Genomic DNA, 22538 nt, shown 5'->3' with positions numbered 1-22538 from the left:
TATTTCAGGAGTGAAGACTGTATTTTCGCAAGAAGAAACAACATTTTAGAATGACTCGATAATTTTGAATGCCATCCTCTAAATGTACCTGTACCCTCTCTCTCTCTCTCTCTCTGACCTTTCACTCTGTGCTCTAAGGGAATGCAGTCACTGATTTTACAAATAAAGCAAATTACAACACTTCAAAAAAAAAGATTGCAATGAACTGGGAAATCAAACTGGTTTGTATTTTACCGGTTACTCATACAGTATAACAATCTGGCTGAAACTCCTTTTGTTAAGTGTTTCTCTCAAGCCAAAATTCAGTACAATTTGGTTAGTATCGTGCTGCATCCGCCGCTCAACTATGTAGGGGGTGCAACATGGCCACAAACCCATAGTTCACAAGCCTCTCATGTTAATGCTATGCGCTGCTATTCCTGCACGAAGTGTAATAAAATTACAAGGATATTAAGAACCAAAAGAAAAAGAAAAAGCTTGTTGGAGGTTTGCTGGTTATCTTGATTATATATGAGTTGTGCTCTACAAGACTTCGGCTCAGGCCAGTTTCCCTCGGTAGACCAGGATTCATATATCACTTTTATATTAGGCCAGTTTCCCTCGGGGTCTCTCTCTCTAGCATCACACACACAAACACTGTGAGACCAATTATCAATGTTACAAAGAGGTCACAATCATTCATAGCCACTAGATATCAAATTGGATGGCTTGAGGTTCGAGAATTTTTTTTTTGAACATTGTATATAATCAATGACACATTTACAACCACCCGATTTAAAATCTGAATGATATGGGTTGTGCCCTCGTTATACTAAAAGTAAATGGTGTGTTTATATATATATATGAAAAAGCTGGGATTAATCCACTAGCTCATATGAATATATGAGCTCAACGGCCCAGATTGAATCTAAACTAATCTAACGATCACAGATGTTCGGTAGTGTTTGAATTTTAATTTTTTTTTCTACATATCCAAATCACTTTAAATTTTAGGAGCATATTCATAAAAAATAGTTGAATCTTCAAAAAATATTTTACATGAAATAAATTGACCAAAATACCTTCGAAAAGTTTTGGAGGTATTTTGGTTATTTTATTTTTCACGGATAAAATTTTTTTTTTAATATATTTTTATTAGGTGTGCCTTGATGAGATGAACACACGCCTAAAATTTCAAGTGATTTGGATTGTAAAAAAAAAATTAAAATTCAAACACGAAATGAAGTCGTGACCGTCAGATCAAACTCAGATTCAATCTGGGCCGTTGGACTCATATGTTCATATGAGCTAGTGGGCTAATCCCATTTTTTTCCATATATAGAAAAGATCCTGTCAACCCACGGGCTGACAGCTACAGTGTCAGTCAACAGCCCAGATTGAATTTGAGCCCAATCCAATGGTCACAACCTCATTTCGTATTTTCGCTTTCATTTTTTTTACAAATTCAAATCACTTGAAATTTTGAGCATCTATTCTTAAAAAATAGTAAAATCTAATAAAAATAATAAAAAAATAATTCAAAAAAATAAATTGACCAAAATACCTCCAAAACTTTTTTAGAGTATTTTGGTCAATTTCTATTTTACAAATTATTTTTTATATATTTTATTAAGTATGCCTTGATGAGTAGAATGTACGCCTAAATATATTGGAAGCATCTACGCAACGCCTATGAGTGAGATCACTATAGAGATCACTATGGGTGAGATGCTATAGTGATCTCGCCCATAACGCCACCGCCATCAATTTTTTTTGGACGGCGAGGATTTTTCGACCGCCACGAACATAGCATGTCCGTGACTGTCATGGACATGCTATGTCCATGTTGGGTGGCGCGGATGTTTCAACAGCCACGAACATAGCATGTCCGTGATCTATGACGGTGGCAGTTGCAAAATCCACGAAAACCGCCACAGACCGTACGCCGTTCGTTGCAGATCCGTTCAATAAACTGCCATGGACATAGCAAGTCCGTGACGGTGGTGAACGCTATTCACTTTCGTCTATATAGGCATTTTTTAGCTTTATATATATATATATATATATATATATATATATATATATATATATATATAGGCCCAATAATTTGGGCTGTTCCAATGATCATGATTGCATTTCGTATTTTAATTTTAATTTTTATATATAAATGCAAATCACTTGAAATTTTGGGCGTGTGTTCTTTAAAAATATTAGAATCCAATAAAAATATCAAAAAAATATTTTGTGAATAATAAATTGACCAAAATAACCCTGAAACATTTCTAAGGTATTTTGGTCAATTTATATATTGCGAATTATTTTTTTAATATTTTTATTAGCTCCGCGTTGATGAGAAGAATAGGCGTTTGAAATTTTACATGATTTGGATTTAAAAAAAAAAAAAAAAAATTAAAATATGAAATAAAGTTGTGTCCGTCAGATCATAGCTGTAGGCTAGTGGGCCTACGCCAACATTTCCCATATATATATATGGGGATATGTTAGAGTGCTCACACTATGGAGTAATTTATCATTATACTCAAATTTTGGACACTTATACCTTTGTTTTGTATATATTGTATTTTTTTAATAAGGGTATTTTTTGTAATTAGGAGCGTGGTGATGTCATCCACCTGGGGTATGACATCACCCACATTGAGTATAATAATAAATTACTCCATAGTATGAATACCCTAACATAATCTATATATATATATATATATATATATATATATATATATAGGGCCCTGCTAATGCATTTAAACACTCCACCTATGGAGTACGGTCTCTAGATCAAAACTCATAGGAATTGATGAGGGCCTGCACAAGTAGTGGAGCATATATGCATATATATTTCACCAAGGAGGTTTCATGGTCTGGTGAAATTTCTTTCTAGAGTTAAGGGCACAGCTTTCATTATCTGACAAGCTCTAACATGATAAATTTATGGTTGTTCCATGGAGCAATTGGGCAGGTGAACTGGTTTAGTATTTTTTTGTCTTTTGCTGGGTTAGAAAAATATTTCATGTACATGAAACTATTTCTAATGTACTTCCTAAACGTTCATCTAGTATTCCTATGCAACGCTGTTAATTTATTTATAAGTTATTTATACGCACATGTGTATATATTGCATGCATGTGTCTGGGACATTCATGCACATATAGCACAATTAGAAAAAAAATATATCAACAACTCAATACGTACCTCGCTGGTTAGAATTTCTACTGCAAGACTTGGATCTCCCTCTGCAGTAGAAAGAGCCACTTCCACTTTGTTCTAAAGACATTAAAACAGTATTCCCATCAGTGTCTAATACTGAGAGAGAAAATATGAAGTCTCCAGCCTCTCTGCTTCCTAAAAATGGTATTAATATGAATCCCAATAATCGGAGATATATATGCAGACAAGCACTCTTCAGGCAATTTTTACACCATGCGACTGTGTGGGTGCTCGCATGTATGTAAACCACATCATGAATATGAAGAAAAGAATGAACACATCAAAAAATTAAGCCATTTTCCTGACACACCTTTTCAAAGCCCATAGCCACAAGTCTTTTTACTTCTTCATTGTAATTAGACTGAACCTGCATCAAATATACAAAACATGCACAAAAGAAACTTGAAGAAACAACCATGACTAAAACTTCACCATAAAACAACAATGTCTTTCTTCGATAACCAATATAAAAGAACAATCATCTTTTATAGTGAAAATCACTATAGGGATGTTCTATTTAAAAAACACATGCCCATACTAAAAATTACAACAAGAGTGACCTGATTGCGCACAATTGGAACCGGAGCTCCAGCTACATTTTCTACAGCTGCCTGCCTGAAGAAAACCAAGGGAACCTCATCAGAAAACTGACAGATTAAGAGAAACATGACACCCCACTCATCAGCTTCCTAAACCAAACATATCTTGCAGCAGTTTGTGCATGTAGAGAGATGGCTATGGGGGTTCTTATCTTTTGGCCCTTCAGATAGGAACACAAGCACTTCCATTTTCTGATAAGAAATGCCCCTAATATCGTGCTGCAATACAGTTTCTACTAGGGGACATTGTGTCATTTCCCAAGATCAAAGACGGCTACACGATAACCTGTGCATGATATTCAGCATGTAAGGATGTGCACATGCCATGCACTTGATGAATGAATATCAACCCTTGATTTGTATAGTTATTTCATCATTTGCCCCTGATAATAACAGGACATACCCCTATTTAGAAATATTTTAACATGTGTAAAGGCATTTCTTGTCAGAAACTGAGGACTACACTTTCTATGATCACCCTGAAAAAAGGCCAAATATAGAAATAACATTTGTGCGTGTGTGTGTGTGTCCATCTATAATAGGTGTGTCAGAACTAAGAACTGCCCCTCATGAGAACATTGTTATACCTTCCATCTGATAATCGAGCTCCACCAGGGGCTATTACAGGTCTATCCAAAGGTGGGTCTTGTGGATTGCTATCCAAAAGTCTTGCATGTAACTCTGGATCAGGACCAGCTGTGTGGGCTGCCTGGTTACGGGTGGATCCAAGAGTTCTTCCACGACCAGGAAATCTGCTATCTTGTGCTGACTACAGCTTATCATTAGCTTTTCTCATAGCTTAAAATTATTTCTATTGAACTAGAAATGGAGAAAAGGTACAGAACATGAGGGTAATAGCATACAAGACGTCCCGACAAGAACAATCAACTGTCACATTCACTAGTGATGCAAGACAAGATGTGTCTCGTTTTTTATTTTTTCTTATTAAATTTTAAGGATGTATTTTTGGAATATTTTAGGGTTATTTGTTAGGGGTAAAAGCATCATTATGAATTTTATTTTAAGTGAAGGGACTTATAGGATGTTTTTATAATGTTTTAACTTAAATAGGGGTAGTTTAGGTCTTTTTTTATTATAATGTAATAAAAGGGCCTAGGTTGATAGGGTTTCTAACTTTTTAGGGTGTGAATAGTAAAGACAAACTGAATAGTACCATAGGGTTTTGAGGTCACTTTTTGTTCAAAGAAAGCCAGGTCCACTCATTTTTTGCCTATTTTTGCTATTTTCTTGCATTAAATTGGTATCAGAACCTAGGTTTTCTTAAACAACAAAACTCAAAATCTACAACCAATCAAGGGTTTGCTGATTTTAGGTCAAGTTTTGCAAATCAGCCTAGAATTTGCAGTTTTCAGCGGAGTTTTGTTGGTTCTCTGCTAAGGGTTTTTTATTTTCGTGAACCTATGGCATCAAGAAGAGGTTGAGGCAGGGGTATTCATATGGATCGACCTTGTGATGAGCGGGATTAGGAGAAGAGGATTTGAGTCGACAAGTTCAAGAACTCACAATGCAGCTTGCAGGCATCAATCATGGACGAGACAAAGTTTTGTCCATCCAAGACGATTGTGCTCCGTGGGATGAGTCGAGTGATGAGGAATATGAACAGAGGTATAGCGGCACTCGAAATCCACAGATCTAAAAGTGTATATTCCTAGTAGATAGGGTCTTTGATAGTTTGATTACAAGGATGTGCCAGAGAATAAAAAAGGTCCAAATTATTGCCATTAAAGTGAATAAAAGTGCTTCAGTATGGTGGGAAGAGCCAAGAGAAAAGTGTGAGAGAATGGGAAAGCCCAAAATTAACACTTGGGAGAAGATGAAAAATAAATTAAAACGAAAAGTACCTACCTGAAAATTATTTACATTCTTTACATCAGATGCATTTGTTGCACCAAGGAGGTAGGTGAGTGGACTGGTCGTAGTGATGTGATTGAGCGATAGGAGCAGTCCATTGCCATGTATGTGAATGGACTGCACCAATCAATTCAAGATGTAGTAGTTTTGCAGCAATATTGGACCCTTGATGAGATTTGTAACCTTGCAAAGACGGCTAAAACTCAGGAGAAACGACCCTCGAACAGGTATGGTGCGAGTGCAGGTGCAGGTGCGAGTGACGGGAAATAAGGCAGAAAAGGTAGCATGACGGGTGCTGGTTCAACATCCCACACTGCTGGAACAACCAACCAGCAAGGTTCTTTGGACCAAAAAGGGGTTGTTTTGGGAGTTAGGTGACCTGAAAGGGGTGCCGGTAGCAACATCAAGTGCTACAAGTCATGTCTCATCACAGTGTCCAAATCACAAGTTTATTAACCTTTCCGAGGAGTTTTATAATGAGGACAACAAGCATTCTTTTGAAGGTGATCCCATCTACGATGAATCAGTTGATGAAAAGGACCCAGAAGTGACCTATAGTGATCATGGGGAGGCATTGGTGATCCACAAAATTTCAGCAAGGCATTGATTGGGACTCTCCACCGGTCTTTAATGAGTGTGCAGATGAAGAAGGTGGTGATCCAATTTTTTATTAAGAACCAAGTGAAAACAAGGTGACCATGGTCAAGGTGAAGATGAAGAATTTTTGGAAGAGGAGGTTGCTGATTCAGTTAGTGAACTAGGGGTTGAAGATGATCACCTTGAAGATGCTCCCTTAGTCTGTTCTAGCTGAAGCAATTTCAGTAATGTTATATAGTTGAACTGATGCAATTTCAACAAGTTCATGGGGCTGAAAGGATTCCATCAACATACACTGATCCTTCCTCGAGGGTTTCTCAAAAGTGTTTATGGATATATCAATTGATTGTAAAGAATCAGTTTCAGTGCAAATTGTTATGTTTTGATTAGTCCAATAACTTCACAAGTCTAAAGATCGTGTTTTCAATATTCTAATTGAAGGAGGTTGCAGGAATAACACAAAATTCATCTTAGCTTATCTCAAAACTCGAGGGCGAGTTTTCTCCAACCAGAGAGAATGATACAAGACAATATGCGCTTATTCTTGAATTTTTATGATTAAATTTTCAGGATGCATTTTTTGAAGTTTTCTAAAGTTACTTTTTAGGGGTAAAAGTGTCATTACAAATTTTATTTTAAGTGAAGGGACTTATAGGGTATTTTATAATGTTTTGCCTTAAGTGGGGGTAGTTTTGGTCTTTTTTATTATATTATAATAAAAGGCCTCGACTGTTCGGGTTTTTAACACTTTTGGGACATGAATAGTAAAAACAAACTGTGAATAGTATAGGTGATCTATCTAGGGTTTTGGAGTCATTTTTTGTGCAAGAAAAGCCATATCCACTCAAATCCGGCCCGTTTTGATGGTTTTTTTAACTTTTTTCGCCTATTGTCTCTATTTTCTTGGATCAAGTAGGCTAGCAAGCTTTCTAGCCAAAGTTCAGTTAATAAATTGAGGCCAAAACCAGCTAAATTCACTAGGTTACAGGAAAAAAAAAAGAAGCTCCTCTAATATTTTTATCTATAACTAAGGGCATTTTAAATAAATTCCACTCAAACCACTAATAATAAAAAAAAAAAGGTCACTCAGGAGAAGCACAAATAATTCAGGTTACAAAATTACAATTCATCTTTTTTAAGAAAAATCTGAAGCTCAATTCCTCAATAAATTCGGCATATGTTTTATTTTGTAAATATAACTGAAGATTTTGTAATGGAAAAAGTTTATATAAGGTTGCAACCTTAAAATGTAGAATTACATATGACCTCAAAAATCCATTGGAAAAGGTTGTTTTAATATCAAAAAAACTTCTAATTGATCATCTTGACATCAAGATGTATGAATTTGACAAAAAAAAAAAAGATTGAATCCCAGAAATTGTGCATCTTGCAATACATTATCTAGACCGTCTATTTTCAAGATTTTCATATGTTTATAGATCTACTTGATTTTGACCATTTTTGGAGTCTAAAATTTTATAATTAGATATGAAACTAGATTTTGAGATAATCCTAAAAACAAATTTCATCAAAATTACCTGTTATGGTAAAATTTGGAGGTACGCCTTAATTGGATTGTTTAAAGTTGCAACCTTATAGAAACCACACCCTTTTGTAATTGGATGGGAGTTCATGTGAAATGAAACAGTCAAGCTATGGTGTATTAATACATAATATCCAAAATTTTGAATTAGTATCTTTCCTACATAAGCATTCATATGCTAATTCAACAGTTTGGCATTTTACCCCTTTTCAACTATGCCAACTCACAGTCATGTGTACTTTGACGGGTTCATGGAAAGTTGTGGCAAAGTTTTACGCTGGCTGCCACCTAACACAACCCTTCTCCTTTAGCTGGGCTTGGGAAAGGCAGTGATCGGCAAAGGGCAGGCCAAGGCTGAGTTGTATTTTGACAGCTATTTTCAAATTAAATTAAAAGATATGGGTAAAATGTTATTATACGTTCATTTTTCAGAAAATTTGAAAAGGGTACTTACATCTACTTTAAAAAACAAATTATATGACCAAATAATAACAATAATAATAATAATAATAATGTCATAAATGTACCTCATCAGCTGTTGTTTCCCTCAGTGGCACCCATGATGATAGACGTGTCCATACACTTCCAGAATCAGCATTACTGCATGGCGAAGTTTGGAAGTCAGGTATGGGTACAAATCATACAATGTCCATAATAATTCCTTATTAAGTTTAAAGACTAGGAATTCTTAAATTTAAATTCTGGAGAAAGATTTATAAAGGTTTTCTCACAAATACTCGCAATAATTTGATTAGTTATAACCATCATATCAAGTACTGTGAGGCTGTGACGATGCTCCCAGACCAAAACCTGAAAAGGATATATTACCCAGGAATTGAGTATGAAGGCAATGGACCAGCATTTGGAGACCCACTGCCACCTACAATGAATCTAGGGCGCCTGACACAAGATGACTGCATAAACAAAATTTTGAAATATTCAGTCGCCAGTTCACAAACAATGGAAAAAAATCCTGGGTAATAAATAGGACGAATACTACAAGTATAGCAGCATATGCAATATATATGTCAATATATATGCCTAGCCGGTGTTGTCAGAGCAGGACTGGACTGGCCCAGGAGGTCTAACTAGGACCCTGGATCTAAAATGGCCTAGTTGGGATCTAGGATATTTTTAGGCAGAAAATGACAAAATCCTACTCAACAAGCTATCTGATATTTATTAGACAGGCTGCTATTAAATAATTAGTAGGTATTAAGCTCACAGGGTTTTATCATTTTGTGCTTTTTTAGCGGTTGATTTATTTAGCTATTCAATAATCAAAATGCTTAAACTTGACTGGCTTCTTTATGTTGTTTTGATGGTTCGAGTCAATATTTCAAGGGTGGAAGCAAGTGTTCATACATTAAAGCCTATATCTTAAATCCCTTGAGTAGGAAGAAGGAAGAAAGAAACTCGTCACCATCATCATTATCCAAGCCTTATCCCAATGATTTGGGGTTGGCTACATGATTCTTGTTCCTCCATTCTTCTCTATCAAAGGTCATATCCTCAACATATGGTTCAGGATTCATGATAAAATGTGGCAAAGTTTTGCACTAACTGTGTACCTAACGCAACCCACCTCCTTTATCCGGGCTTGGGACGGGTTATAGGAAAGTTTAAGGTCCTCACCTTTATTAGATCAAATATTAAAAATCCAAAAGCCAGAATCCTTCATGGTTTGAACTTCAAACCATGAACTTACCAGTACTAGGGAGCTCTCGATAGCAGAAAAGAAGGATGATCCAGGTATTAAGTAGTTGAACATTCCATATGTATCTAATTCAAAATATGCAGCAACGAGTATATGCATGAGTTCCACCATTCAACCACATAATATAGGTTAGTGAAACACAGAGTTCAATAATAAATTAGCAAATATTAAAAACCATAACCAGATACAACAAAAGAAAAAACTATAACAGACATGCAAACCCAGACAAAATCCCGCATAGGTGTCCAAGCAGTGAAATATTGGTCATCAAAAGCTGAAACACGATCAGTAATATCCATGCATACCTGAAACATATATTACTTAGATCAGCAAAATACAAGAAATAGCAACAAAACCTAGAAAAAGTATGATCAACGACAAAATGAACTTCCTAATCTCCCCATAGAAGATATCATTATGCATACCATTTTGCGGGCACATTGAATAGTCCAAACACACTGCAAGAAGTGGTGAAGAAAGGAAAAACCAAAAAAGACATATTTCAGTAAAACATGATAGAACATGCAATTAAAATCCAATAGGATGAACTATTTGATCTACACATAAAATTGAAAGACAACAGGTGAAGCATTAGATCTGCACATAAAATTGAAATCATTACGAAAAGCCATTCAATCTACATACCTTCTGGACTGGATTCCACTAAGGCAAGTCTCTATGACAATCATAGAAAATATAACACCAGAGAATCCAATAGCACACTCATCCATGAGATGTGGAAACAGGTGGATAGGATTATGAGCTGCCACTAATGCAATAAAAAGGTGGAAAATGGCATTGCTTGAAGCCAATAAGATTGTCACATAAAATAAGCGAACTGACCCCATGATACGTTCCAGCTCACAGCCCAAAGGTACCAGAGCCAACATGTTGAACATAACATGCAGAAGAGAGCCATGGAAAATAATCGATGTATATATACGATAAACTGCAAGACCATTAAAAGCCCATTAGAGCTCAAATGTAACAGCAAAGAGAGAGATCCAAGTTACAACATCTCATAAAGAAGAAAAACAATGTCTCTGTTCCGCTTCTACTTTGATATTTTTCTTAGATCATTACTTTTCCGAAGCTAAACAGATAACTCTTATATAGATACTTCCCAACTGTTACTAATTACATAAAAAATGGCTGACCATGTCATACACAAGCAATAAGTAACAAAGAAAATAAGTCCTCATATATAGAAAACATTAGATGGACAGACAACTTGCAATTCCTTGCTTTTTTTACCTTTTTTTACAATGAATATGAATAAAGATCTATTTAACATAAAAATATTTCATGACTCGATAAGAGCTACAAGTCATACCTTGAAGCCGTGAAATCACAGCAGAAGGCCAAAAGCAAACCTCCTCGAACGTATCATATCCAGACAAGAGACACACCAAGTAGATGAACCCACATACAATAACCACACAAGAAGTAAGAAATGGCACAGCTCCCCACCATTGCCCTAACCTAGTAGGCAGTCCTGCCTAAACCATAAAAAAAGGTAAAAGTTATTGTAATAATTGAAATTAGATTCAATAACAGAAGAACAAAAAATGTAAACCAATATCACATTAGTAAACATTTGTGGCTCTACCTAGAGAAAACCCTATTATGCATTAGTTTTTAAACAATTTTCTCAAAAACAAAAGAGAAGTTTTGATTCTTTGCAAGAGTTCAGAATCCCAAATAACCTTCGATTGCAAAGGGGGAAAAATAAAAAGCATAATCATGAGACTTTGCAAGAATTCCAGAAGTTACTTGTGATTCAAATGCTAACATGTTAAAACACTAAACCAACCAAAATATTAGGAGTTTAGGACAGTGGGCTTCAGGTGTTTTTGTACGAACCTCTCTCTCTCTCTCTCTCTCTCTCTCTCTCTCTCTCTCTCTCTCTCTCTCTCATGTCAAAGTTTGTAGAGAAAAATTCAAAAGAAATGCCCCATTTCCTCAAGTAACCCCAAAAATATGAGCTTTGCTACTTTTCAACAATTCTTCACACAAAAAACAAGTGATTGCAAACTTCACTATATCAATAAGAAATGGTCAAGAAATTACGAGTTCCTAATAAGGATGAGTTATAGGTATTTTTATGGAGTATTTCATACTTGCATCAATATCATTATCCTTTTTATCCTCAGATCAAACATCAGATCTTTTAACAGGGTTTCCCTTATAATTCCCAATTCCTTAAGATTTTTGTCCCCAAAATAGAAAATCCCATTTTTATACCTTCAAACCAGCTATAGCAAAAAAAACACTGCCTAATCACTTCAAAGATATTCACATTAAAGAAAAAAAGAAACACTTAAAACAGAACCCTAATAAAAAACCCTAAGTTTCTTACAAGAATTTATCAACAATACATCCAACTTCGTAAAAAATACAGAATTCTGAGGGTGTTCCAAACCCTATAAAAGATTACTAAACACAGCAAAATATTAATAATCCCATCTGTAGAAAGGAAAAATCCACGATAGATGTAATTGAACTTTAAAGAGAAGCTACTAACTAGGGGTAAATCAACTAAAACGTAAAATATAAATTCGAAAACCCAAATTGATATACAGAAAACAATGAATTAAAGTAACAATTCGAGCCCCGCTTATTTCCTGTTTCCTAACAGTTCATTGTATTAAACCACTAAAATTCGTTAAAGATGGGAGAAAATCAGAATCTCATATCAACAGAGAAGGAATAATTCGTAGCAGGCACTGAAATTAAAATTTGTGCAATTCAAGATCGAATCTCATAATAAAAGATCTAAGAAAACAGAAAAGAAGAGAACGACGGATTTAATGAAGGAGAGATAACCTATAAGATCTAGAGAGCGAAAGATGAAGAAAGTTTACAATAATTGGATACAATTTCGCATACCTCTGTGACTATGTTTGATCTCATTCTCTGGAGAGAGAGAGTTCGCGTGTAAGAAAGAGAGAGATAGAGAGATTAAAGGAGAGTTAGAAGATATACGGAGAAGTCAGCTTTCCCACTCCTCTGCTTCTTCCGCAAACTAACGATGACGAAAATGCCCTCCCTCACCTGGTTTGGGCTTCTCTACCCTCGCGGGCTTTGCAAGGTGCCCGCATTTCACGTTTACAATATAAAAAGCCGCCGTTTTATTTTGATTTGTTGAAGGGTGTGGTTTCTATAAGGTTGCAACTTTACAATCTATTTACGGCACATTTCTAAATTTCATCATAACATATAATTTTGGTGAAACAAATTTTAGGGATTATCTAAAAATCTATTTTCATATCTAATTATAAAATTTTAAACTCCAAAAATAGTTCATATCTAATTATAAAATTTTAAACTAAAAAATGGTTCATATCTAATTATAAAATTTTAAACTAAAAAATGGTTCATATCTAATTATAAAATTTTAAAACTCAAAATGGTTAAAATCCAGTAGATCTATAAACATATGAAAGTCTTAAAAATGGATGATCTAGATAATGTATTGAGAGATGCACTATTTATGAGATTAAAAAATTTACATCTCAATGTCAAGATGATCAATTAGAGATTTTTTCAACACTAAAATAAACTTTTCCGATAGATTTTTGAGATGCATATGTAATTTTACATTTCAAGGTTGCAACCTTATATAAACTTTTTCCTTTGTGGAATCAATTGAAAGTTGCACGTCGAATCAATCAAGATAAATCAAACAATAATTTTAATCAATTTTTAATCAAACATGGTTCTTAATATTGGACTAGATCAACCAAAGTATTGATTAGCAATCCGATTGTTAGTTTGATCCGATCCTAATAACTCTAGTTCAAATTAATGGGTTGACGTGCTTACGTATGTATTCTACTTGCTTTATCCTCTATCCTCTCACCTCTCTCTCTCTCTCTTTTCTTTTTTGGGGTGTTAACTAGGATTAATTTGATTAATTTTTTTCAACTCCGAATGTATTGAACATTCAAAAAAAAAAAAAAAGAGTAAAAAAAATATAATGAGATTGTTATTTATAGTACAAGGGGGTGATAAATAAACTTGGTTGATACGACAACAATCTCAAAGGTTAAAAGAAAATTTTCGAAACTTTCTTTATCATACTCCAAGTTGTTAAATTTCACATCTAATGGCTAAAAGTGATTATCACCTTCTTGTTCAAAAGGTATATAATCTAATAACACTCACAAAAATGTTCCATGTACAATTGTTTAATAACCACTACAAATTTGCATATTATCTCAAACTTTGCAAGGCATCTGCTTCCTCATTGTACCTCTTGCCTTCTTGTATAAGTTTTTAGCGCTCATTTGGTTCTCGCATTATATAGTTTGCGAATGTAAAACAGTTTTCCCGTGAAAGCAATTTGCTATAAAAGAGTTGATCACCTTTTTTTGCAGACCAACAGGGCTTTGACCTATACACTATTTATCAGTAATCCCAACAACCAAAAAGACATGGTTGGAAGTAGAATGGCAAATGGAGAACCAGAATTTATATAGCCGATCTTAAATAGTTGAAAAAAAAAGTTATGATGATGATAAATTTTATTTTTCAAAGAAACTAAATAAACTCTTAAAATGCCATGATTATAAATACACCCTTGAAATGCCATGACTATAAATCTGCATTAGAAATTATACATCAAAGATCATCCTAAGAAATCTCTCTATCTCTATCTCTCTCTCTCTCCACCCCATCTTTTCACTAATTATCTTAGATACCCAAAAGATTATCATTTCCCTTTCAAAGAAAGAACTAACATACACCCTTCAAATACCATGACAATCACATTAGAGACGACACATCAAATATCAGAGAATCTTTCTCTCAACACAAGCATACATAAGAACCCATATTTACAAAGCAATGGGCAATACTGGAGTGAAGAAGGTCAATGACATCCATGTGGTCTGCATCCAAGTAGTTGTCCTTCGATTCGGTTCTCAATTTCCATTCTTCACCATTCATTAATAGAGTACATGCCATAAAACATACGAAAGCAGCAAAAGACATGGAAGAAGAGCAGAGATTGCACCATGCATCCTGGACCTAAAATTGCAACTTTAAGATGAACCAGTCGTCAAAAGTCTGGAAAAGGTGGAATGTAAAATGGACCGAGCAAAATAAATATATTGGAACTTACAAATATTTCCTCTTCAATGGAAATCTCATGAATACATCACGAGATTCTTACAAGTAGAGGCCTTGTACTCAATATCAATAACTTATATTGTGTTTTACTTATTTTCAAAATTAAGTTAAGCTTGATTGTGAAATCGTGTTTAAAAAAAAACTGCACATGTAGATTTATGAATGCAAAAGTCAAAAAGATAAGTAGACAATTACAGGTTTATGGAAACACATTCTTCCCAAATATTTCTTATATTTGTAAGAACATTCTAAGAAAACCCAAATTTATAAAGATCTCCTAAGAAATTACATAATAACTACAAGGGGATCGTATGCTATGAGACCATTTATCATTATTACAAGAAGGTCACAATCATTCTTAGCCATTAGATATCAAATTGGATAGCATGGTGGTGTCACGAAATTCGCGGTTTTTTTGTTTTTTTTCTGAACTTTGAATGGAGTCAATAATATACTTACAACCACCTGATTTAAAATATGACGGACATGATTGATTGTAACCTCATTATACTAAAAGTAAATTGTCTCTTTGTGTACTTTTCCTAACTACAATGAGAAAAGAGTTTCCATTGAATGGTTCACATTTACATTTATATGAGCTAGAATATTGAAATGTTGAAGAAAAACAAAAATGTATTACCACAAGTAGAGATATCATCACATTTTGGTTCTCGCCCATCCACCTAATCTTTCCTCCGGATTGTAGCTAGTAAAGAGCATAAATTCATTCCCCAATTTGCTAGAGTGCTTGGGCCTGAAACCACATGGATAGAGGTTTATGAGGTCTCCTGCCAGCTCCTTCTGCACCTCACCTGCAAAAGAGTGTAGCCCAACCAGCTCTATTAAAGTGGACCTTACGGATAAGAAAGATTATGATAAAAAAAAAAAGCTTGAACTCAAAGGACACAAAGCTGAAACAGATCACAACATAAATGATACTTTGTAATCACAAAAAAAAGGTACTTTGCAATCTTGAATCATATAATTTTATCTTAAAATATGATGTCAACAATGATGAGTTGTGGCACGCAACATGTGAAGCACAGAAGGTGCATATCAGACGCCCTCAATAATATCACCATTGAAGCCAAATTATCCACAAAAGGAAAAATGAAAAACAAACAAAGTCCAAGAATGCACCAGGCAATCGGAGGATGCGGTGTTCATTTGAGACCATCCTTCATTTTACTAACGTTATCGAAATCCTCAAACCTAAGCCGCTGAATGCCGAGGGAAATTCCCTCAACAACGTCAACTGAGTTTGAATTATAAAAAACAGTGTAAGCCTTTTGCTCTGTGTATGTGTGCGCGTGTGTATGTGGGAGTGGATTTAATGGTCTGGCAGGCCTATACCACAGTGTAGGCTAGAAGGCCCATATTTATCAATCTGGAAGTCAAGTTCACTGAGAGTGGCAGGGGCACTTACATCCATTTCCTTCGAGCATATGATTTTTTAAATATTTTTCTCATCCGTGCCTAGATTCGACTCATCTCTCCACGTAAGTTCAGCTCAAAATGATCAATAGAAAATATTAAAAATCAAACACTGACCATACACACTGGCTGTTGATGCGTCTAGATTGAATCTGAGTCGCCCAGCCATACAGTTCAATAGGCCGACCGGCTCACGTGACAGTTCTCATGCATGTGTGTGCATGCATGCATGCGAATGCGAGCATGTGTCAGTGGGAGATACTTGCATTACCTAGTTCACTACCCTCAACACCATCAGTTTACAATAAACACTAGATGAATAATTGCCTAAAAACTAGATGAACAAATTCTTTTTTCTTTTTTTTTTTGGGTGACATTTACCTGAAGAATAGTGCACCAATTTCTTTCTCAGTTACTCTTCAGAAAACCAGTTTTTTCAGTTCTTTTTTTCTTTTTTCTTTTTTCCAAACTTTTCCCTGGGGATATTCGCTAGGATCAAGAGGATATGTACAAAAACTGACCTTAAAAATAAAATACAGTTAACACCAAAAAGTTAGGGTGCCAGACTTGTACAGTATTAGCCTATAGGCTAATGCAATGCACATGCACACACGCTCACACACACATAGAAAGGGACGCACATATGTATCTCAACAAGAATAAAAGAAATACAAAGAGAGAGAGAGAGAGAGAGAGAACAATCCAATTAGTCCAGTGGTTCTAATGTCCTAAACGCACACGAACATGCGCACACACACCACACACTACACATAAAGGCACAAACATGTATTTACGAATAAGGGAAAATAAAGCAAATCAATGAGACCAGTGGTTCTAAACATTATTGATATTTCTGCAGAGAATGAGGAAAAGACCAACTAATGAAAATTCTGAATGCCGTCATAAGGACAAGGAAAGCAATAATGTCACCACTTATTCCACTATAACTGCATTGTCTCGAGGACCTAGGTGGGAATAACAAGCAATGATCTCTACAGCTTTAACCGTATATTTCCATTCAGCTTAAAAAAAATATCACTTTTTGCTAGCAACCTTTAAGGAAACCAAAATTATTATGGGAAAATATGCTATACTTGGAGGGAATGTAGGATGCTCAAAGCCTCAAACCCAACATCCACCATCTGAAATTATCCACACAGATGGTGGAGCTGAGTTGTTGTCCGCTTTTAACGCTGCCCTTCTTTTTAAGTGTGAACAGCTACTCATCTCCACGTTCTGGGGATAAGTATAGAAGGGGATATTGGCTATGAGTACTCAATGCCATACTCATACTTAGCATACCATGCATTCCTTTATTTTTCTGATACATAGGCTCTAGTGTTTTACAATTGTGAGTTAGATACACCTTTTGTCACTAGTCATCTACTGTACACATTTTGGATATTCCAAGAAACGTGACACTGAGAGTCATGGACTAAAAAAAATGCAAATAACATCCTCATTCATATATGATTGTGTAATTCATTATGCAAAAGCAGGTAGGGAAACCCCAGCATGCAAAATGGTCTGATATCCAACTAGCTGGCACAGATAAATTATCAGAATTGAAAAATACACAATCGCAAATGTAATTTTACTTTTAAATAACAATGACTATTTGTCTACTGAGAGTTCAATGAGACCTATTATATAAGCACCAATTTCCAATTGTCAAAATATTCACAAGCTCAAGTTTCAAACTCTTGTGTCTCTTCAGCATAGCTTCCTCAAATTAATATCATACATGATTTTAATGGCATGGTTTAACCAACCATGCTTGGTCCACATAAGAGAACCTTTTTTTGATAATGAATATTATTAAGACAACTTCAATTAAGTTTCCAGGAACTGAAAGGCCTATGATGATTCAGACAGTGTTTTGGATGCAACAACCAATGTTTCTCTCGACATTGATAGCATAATCAGCAAGGAAAATCTTCTAGCCAACCAAACAATTTTTCCATAGAGAACACAACACGGGGGAGGATGGAGGATTGTACATTGATAATACAAAATAATTAAAAAACCAGTACTTAAAGACTACGAACATTGGATTTTTCTCTGGAACTAAAATGGGTTTCCGCAATTTCTTGAAGTTCTAACACCTTTATCATTTCATACACCCTATGAGGGAATAGGACGTATACCTGTTAGCAGGAGCAAGTAGGATTGTTCATGCTGTTTGAGATATGATATGGTTTGTGCAACTTTCTCCAGGCATTCCTTACTCTAGCACCATACAAAAGAGACACAAATACATAAATAGAATACAATTTCCACATAATCTGATAGAGATAAATCTTGCAATCTTAATAGTCGATACAACCTGCATTTTACAAATATTGATAGCGTTTCAATAATTTTAGCTCCCAGTCACAATCACAGGAAAACATCACATCTACTTTATCACTAAATAATTATCAGCTTGAACATCACAAAATAATAAAAGCCAATTTTTTGGATCTTGTCAATACATAGCTCCTCGAAGAATTAAAAAAGAATGACGCATATCTTCTGAAGGATAACTCTTGCTTGTATGTACATGGGTTGATGATTTCTTATTCATTTACTTTAATACCTCAACATGAAGTGCAAATGTAAAGGACAATATACTATGCAAGGTGACAAGGACATTGCACTTTTTACCAGGTAAGGAGGGTCTGCAACAACAATTTGATAAGCATGCTCTAATTCTGGTGGCAAATTTTCAGGCTGATTATAGTCATAGAATGTAAAATCACTGCCATACTGCTCAAACCGCTTGTCATACTCGAGGAGCTTCACATTGATATTTGGTTGAATTTTCTGAAATCATAAAATATATAAAGTCTCAGTAATACCTCCACGATTAATTATAAATGGATTAAAGTGAATCTGCCTCTTTACCTTCACCACGTATTAACACTACGAAAAAGTGAACACAGGCAAACAAAAATACCATAACAACGTCACAGGGCACAAGAAAAAAATGTGTTATTTGCAGATATTGAATGAAGGATAACTAATGAATCAAATGAAAAATTGCATATTGAAATTAAAAAAAAAATAAAACATGGATTTGAAATTACACAGCCAACCTTGAGATAGACATAGATAGTTGGACATGAAATGCAAACAACCGGAGATGAAGTCAGTAGGCTCAAATGTCTCAGCTCGCTGACTACTGTTTCAGCTGTCTCTTCATCATACCAGAACTGGCTCAGCCTCCAGTCCTCATCCACTAAATCGACACCATTATTGTATTCCTCTTTTTCTTCTTGTTGAAGCTTCTGTTGCTCCAATAGAAACTCCTTTAGGGCTTGGATAGTATCAGATCTGAGACTTAATGGTTCTTCGTCTGCCTCAATTTGAAGATAAAACTTGTGATCATCATCAATGGCGTCCATTATCTTAGGGTTTCCACTTTCTCCATTCTTCTCATCCATGATGATTGGGTTTCCTGTATCTATTCTAGGGTTTTCTGTGTCACTCTGGCGCGCTTCAGTGGCCGCCATTTCTAGGGTCTTTTTTCCCTCTCTTTTTGCATGGAGGGAACACAAAAAAACTTCGAGTCATTTATAGCTTTCCTCAAAATTAAATTACTGAAATTGCCCCTATGTAGTTTCGAATTTTTTGAAGTATGCCTGCACTCTGAATTCGCGGGTTTATTAGTTTGGGCGCTGTTATTTGAAAAATGACGAAAAAGGACGCCTGCGGGCAGAATGGTAATTTAACGTGTGGTTTATGAAAAAACCGGTTTACTACATCTTGGGACGCAACTATTCAAGCGCGTCTACCATCCAAAAACCAAAATCCATCGTGAACATCAATCGATTGAAATAAAATACCATTAAATCCCTCAACTTATCTTACAAATTGAAGTTTCAAAATATCTTATTTACTATTTCTGCAGTTATGTAAATATTATGATATATAACTTTTTCAAATCTAACATCATAATCGCCATCTAAGCCTTATCCCAGCTGTTTGGGTTTAGGATCGGGCTGAAAAATCATGTTCTACCATTATACCTTACTAAGGGTCATACCCTCATGCACCTATAAATCACTATAACTTTTATCACTAGTTTCATCATGTCCTTTAGGGCCATCATCTTGACATTTTTAGAACATTTCACTTTAACCAAATCACCCCTTTTAACCAATATTGTTTTTAATCGACATTTCACATGACTACACTAATTGAGCATTTATCTTTTTTATTTTGTTTTGTTTTGTTTTTAGTGAATATTGCCTTTAATTAAAAAAAAAAAAAAAAAACACCTAAACGCACATTTCATTATTTTATCGCTTATTGGAGCTACTACTAAGTTTTCCCAAATATATCCATTCTTAATTCTATCATTCATTGTATTGTCTATTATACATCCTTATATCATCATTTTAAATATAATCATTTTATATGCATGTATTGTTTATTGACCACCCAATATTCCATCCTATAAGGTATTATTGGTCTTACAACCATCTTATAAAAATTTATCCATTTATTTCATTCTTATGCAACAATCACAAAAAGGCTCCAAAAGTATATCTCCACTTCATCCAACTGGCTCTAAATCTGCGAGCAACATCTTATTCAATCTCTCATTTTTCGTTGATTGTCGACTAGAGATATTGAAAATAATATATTTTAGATGCTTTTTGCCTATTAATATTGACTAATTTCTAATCTCAACCTTTATACTAAACTTGCATACTATGTATTTTGTCAGTCCAACTAATTTTAAAACATAAAGTTTATATAAGATTGCAACTTTATTTGTAGAAACAAGGTCTCAATAATCTGAACTGCCTATACATTTGGACGGTGTAGATGAGACAGTACCTCTAAACTTTTCAATCAATTATTTAAATAGAAAAATAACTTCAATGATTGACCTCTCTAATAAAAAATAGTGGCAAATCTACAAGGTCCACTTCAAGATAAAGTCATGCAAGCTCTTTCAAGTTTGAATAGATAAATAAATATATATAGAGAGCAGATTGAATTGCAAGAAGCCACCCTACACACGAGAACAAAAATAAGAGAGAAGATGATCCCATCACACACTCCAAAATAGTAGACAGAGTGGAATACTAGAGATAGAGAGACACATCCTTCAAAAGAGAGAAATGGAATGAAATATTTGCTAAAGAGAGACCTACACTGCTGGTTACACCATCCATACTTTAAGAGAGTGAAATGGAGGGAGAATGTAATGTTGGGGGCTACGTTATCATACTACTATACAAAGTTATATCACTTCAAGAGATGGATTTAGGCCATTAACAAGTCGGGTCCGGCCGAGGTCTGTCTTGAGCGGGCCCAGGTCTGTCCTGAGCGGGGCCCAAATTCATGATACCAAGGGCCGAGCCATTCCCAGTTAAAACAAATTTTCTTGCCTCGGGCCAGACATTATATAAGTATTTAAAAATTTACTTTTTATTTACATTTCAAATATTTTCTGTCTAAGGCCAAGCTAGCCCGGACTTGGCTCACAAATATATTGGTCTGAAATATCCTACGAGGCCCCTGTATGTGGCCTTTAACGCATAGCCCATACTTGCCCTAGCCCGGCCTGACACTTTATAACAATTCTGAATGAAGTGTTAGAGAGAGAGAACCACACCAATAAAGGTTATAGAATTTAGATAAATTATCATAAATATATTTTAATTTTAGCCAATTGGAAAAATAACTTCAATATTGGTAAATCTCGTTTACACTATTTTTCATCATTTTTGTTTTTTTTTTACTAAAATAACTTTCACGGTAGTCGTACTACTATAATACATATCACATTTTATACAATATTTTAAATACATTAATAACTTGAAGTAATACTACAGTACTTTAAGTACCGCACAAATCTAACCATGTTATATGGTATTTTTATTACCGTAAGAAGTTGAATTTGTATTATGGCGTTCGAAATGCCGTAATACTATCGACTCTTATAAACCCTAATATGAACCCATTTTCTCCTTTACGGTTATGTTTCTACCGTTTTAGGGCTCTATTATTCCTGCTCACCTCAACATCTATGGCGTACAATCTCTCACGGGGTATCTTTCTCCCTCATTTTCGTCACCTGATCACATATTTGAGATGATAAATATTTCTCAATTTTTTTTTTGTGGAGTATTTTGTAGCATTTCAACCAATTTAGGGTAAATACATAATAAATTGTCTTGATACTTGGGGTATAATTTGACACTTTTGACAAGTGATCATTTAATTGGTCAAATGATGGATCCCCTTAAAAAATATAACTTATATGTCCCTACTTTCATAGAAAGTATGTCAATCATTAAATTTCCTCTCGAAAAAATCACCAAATTGTAAAACAATTTTCATTTTGTTGTCACCTATTATTGTTGCGTACAAGCTCAATCGATGAGAGAGAGGAGAGACTGAGAAAGATTAGAATAAAACAATCATGAAAATATAGTTTTATGAT

General features: G+C 34.8%; 2 protein-coding genes across 18 annotated transcripts; both read right to left on the bottom strand.

Annotated features, from left to right (window-relative positions):
* Nucleotides 1-201: 201 nt before the first annotated feature.
* On the bottom strand, nt 202-12688 carry RBL15 (RHOMBOID-like protein 15). 14 transcript variants are annotated; one of them, XR_016052072.1, is made up of 13 exons: nt 12419-12687; nt 10863-11028; nt 10175-10478; nt 9955-9987; nt 9743-9834; nt 9521-9594; nt 8641-8726; nt 8340-8412; nt 4388-4569; nt 3762-4183; nt 3512-3568; nt 3187-3258; nt 202-419 (listed from the first exon to the last, which is right to left on the bottom strand). XR_016052072.1 is itself a non-coding variant. In XM_011627836.3 (13 exons), exons 1-13 carry the CDS (start codon nt 12440-12442, stop codon nt 414-416), a joined length of 1224 nt encoding a protein of 407 aa, XP_011626138.1. In that variant the 5' UTR covers nt 12443-12688; the 3' UTR covers nt 202-413. The 14 variants fall into 14 exon arrangements, 5 of the variants coding, with proteins under 5 accessions (XP_011626138.1, XP_088718139.1, XP_088718140.1 ...); XR_016052071.1 differs by having other exon boundaries at nt 3762-4086; XM_011627836.3 differs by having other exon boundaries at nt 3762-3816; nt 12419-12688.
* A 1409-nt stretch (nt 12689-14097) lies between these two features.
* On the bottom strand, nt 14098-19622 carry LOC105421216 (nucleic acid binding / methyltransferase). Of its 4 annotated transcripts, none has more exons than XM_011627765.3 (5): nt 19174-19622; nt 18743-18901; nt 18244-18325; nt 15303-15474; nt 14098-14572 (listed from the first exon to the last, which is right to left on the bottom strand). In XM_011627765.3, exons 1-4 carry the CDS (start codon nt 19588-19590, stop codon nt 15320-15322), a joined length of 813 nt encoding a protein of 270 aa, XP_011626067.1. In that variant the 5' UTR covers nt 19591-19622; the 3' UTR covers nt 14098-14572; nt 15303-15319. The 4 variants fall into 4 exon arrangements, 2 of the variants coding, with proteins under 2 accessions (XP_011626067.1, XP_011626098.1); XM_011627796.3 differs by having other exon boundaries at nt 14098-14560; XR_016052066.1 differs by lacking the exon at nt 18244-18325.
* Between the last annotated feature and the right edge of the window lie 2916 nt (nt 19623-22538).

This window comes from Amborella trichopoda, chromosome 3 (assembly GCF_054954075.1).
Source record: "Amborella trichopoda isolate Santa Cruz 75 chromosome 3, AtrichopodaSantaCruz75HAP2 v2.0, whole genome shotgun sequence".
NCBI lineage: Eukaryota > Viridiplantae > Streptophyta > Magnoliopsida > Amborellales > Amborellaceae > Amborella > Amborella trichopoda.
Note: the sequence above shows the minus strand (reverse complement) of the source record. Positions and strands in the feature narration are given on the sequence as shown.

What these genes read in the sequence shown, in the direction of transcription:
- RBL15 (XM_088862013.1), bottom strand. Translation starts at nt 12,442, where the DNA reads ATGAGATCAAACATAGTCACAGAG. An exon ending in GATCAAACATAGTCACAGAG is followed by an intron (nt 11,029 to 12,418) that starts GTATGCGAAATT and finishes TTTATGGTTTAG; the next exon opens with GCAGGACTGCCTACTAGGTT. An exon ending in TGGCTATGGGCTTTGAAAAG is followed by an intron (nt 3,259 to 3,511) that starts GTGTGTCAGGAA and finishes TAATGTCTTTAG; the next exon opens with AACAAAGTGGAAGTGGCTCT.
- LOC105421216 (XM_011627765.3), bottom strand. Translation starts at nt 19,590, where the DNA reads ATGGCGGCCACTGAAGCGCGCCAGAGTGACACAGAAAACCCTAGAATA. An exon ending in CTATCTATGTCTATCTCAAG is followed by an intron (nt 18,902 to 19,173) that starts GTTGGCTGTGTA and finishes TTATGATTTCAG; the next exon opens with AAAATTCAACCAAATATCAA. An exon ending in CTACTTGCTCCTGCTAACAG is followed by an intron (nt 15,475 to 18,243) that starts GTATACGTCCTA and finishes ACTCTTTTGCAG; the next exon opens with GTGAGGTGCAGAAGGAGCTG.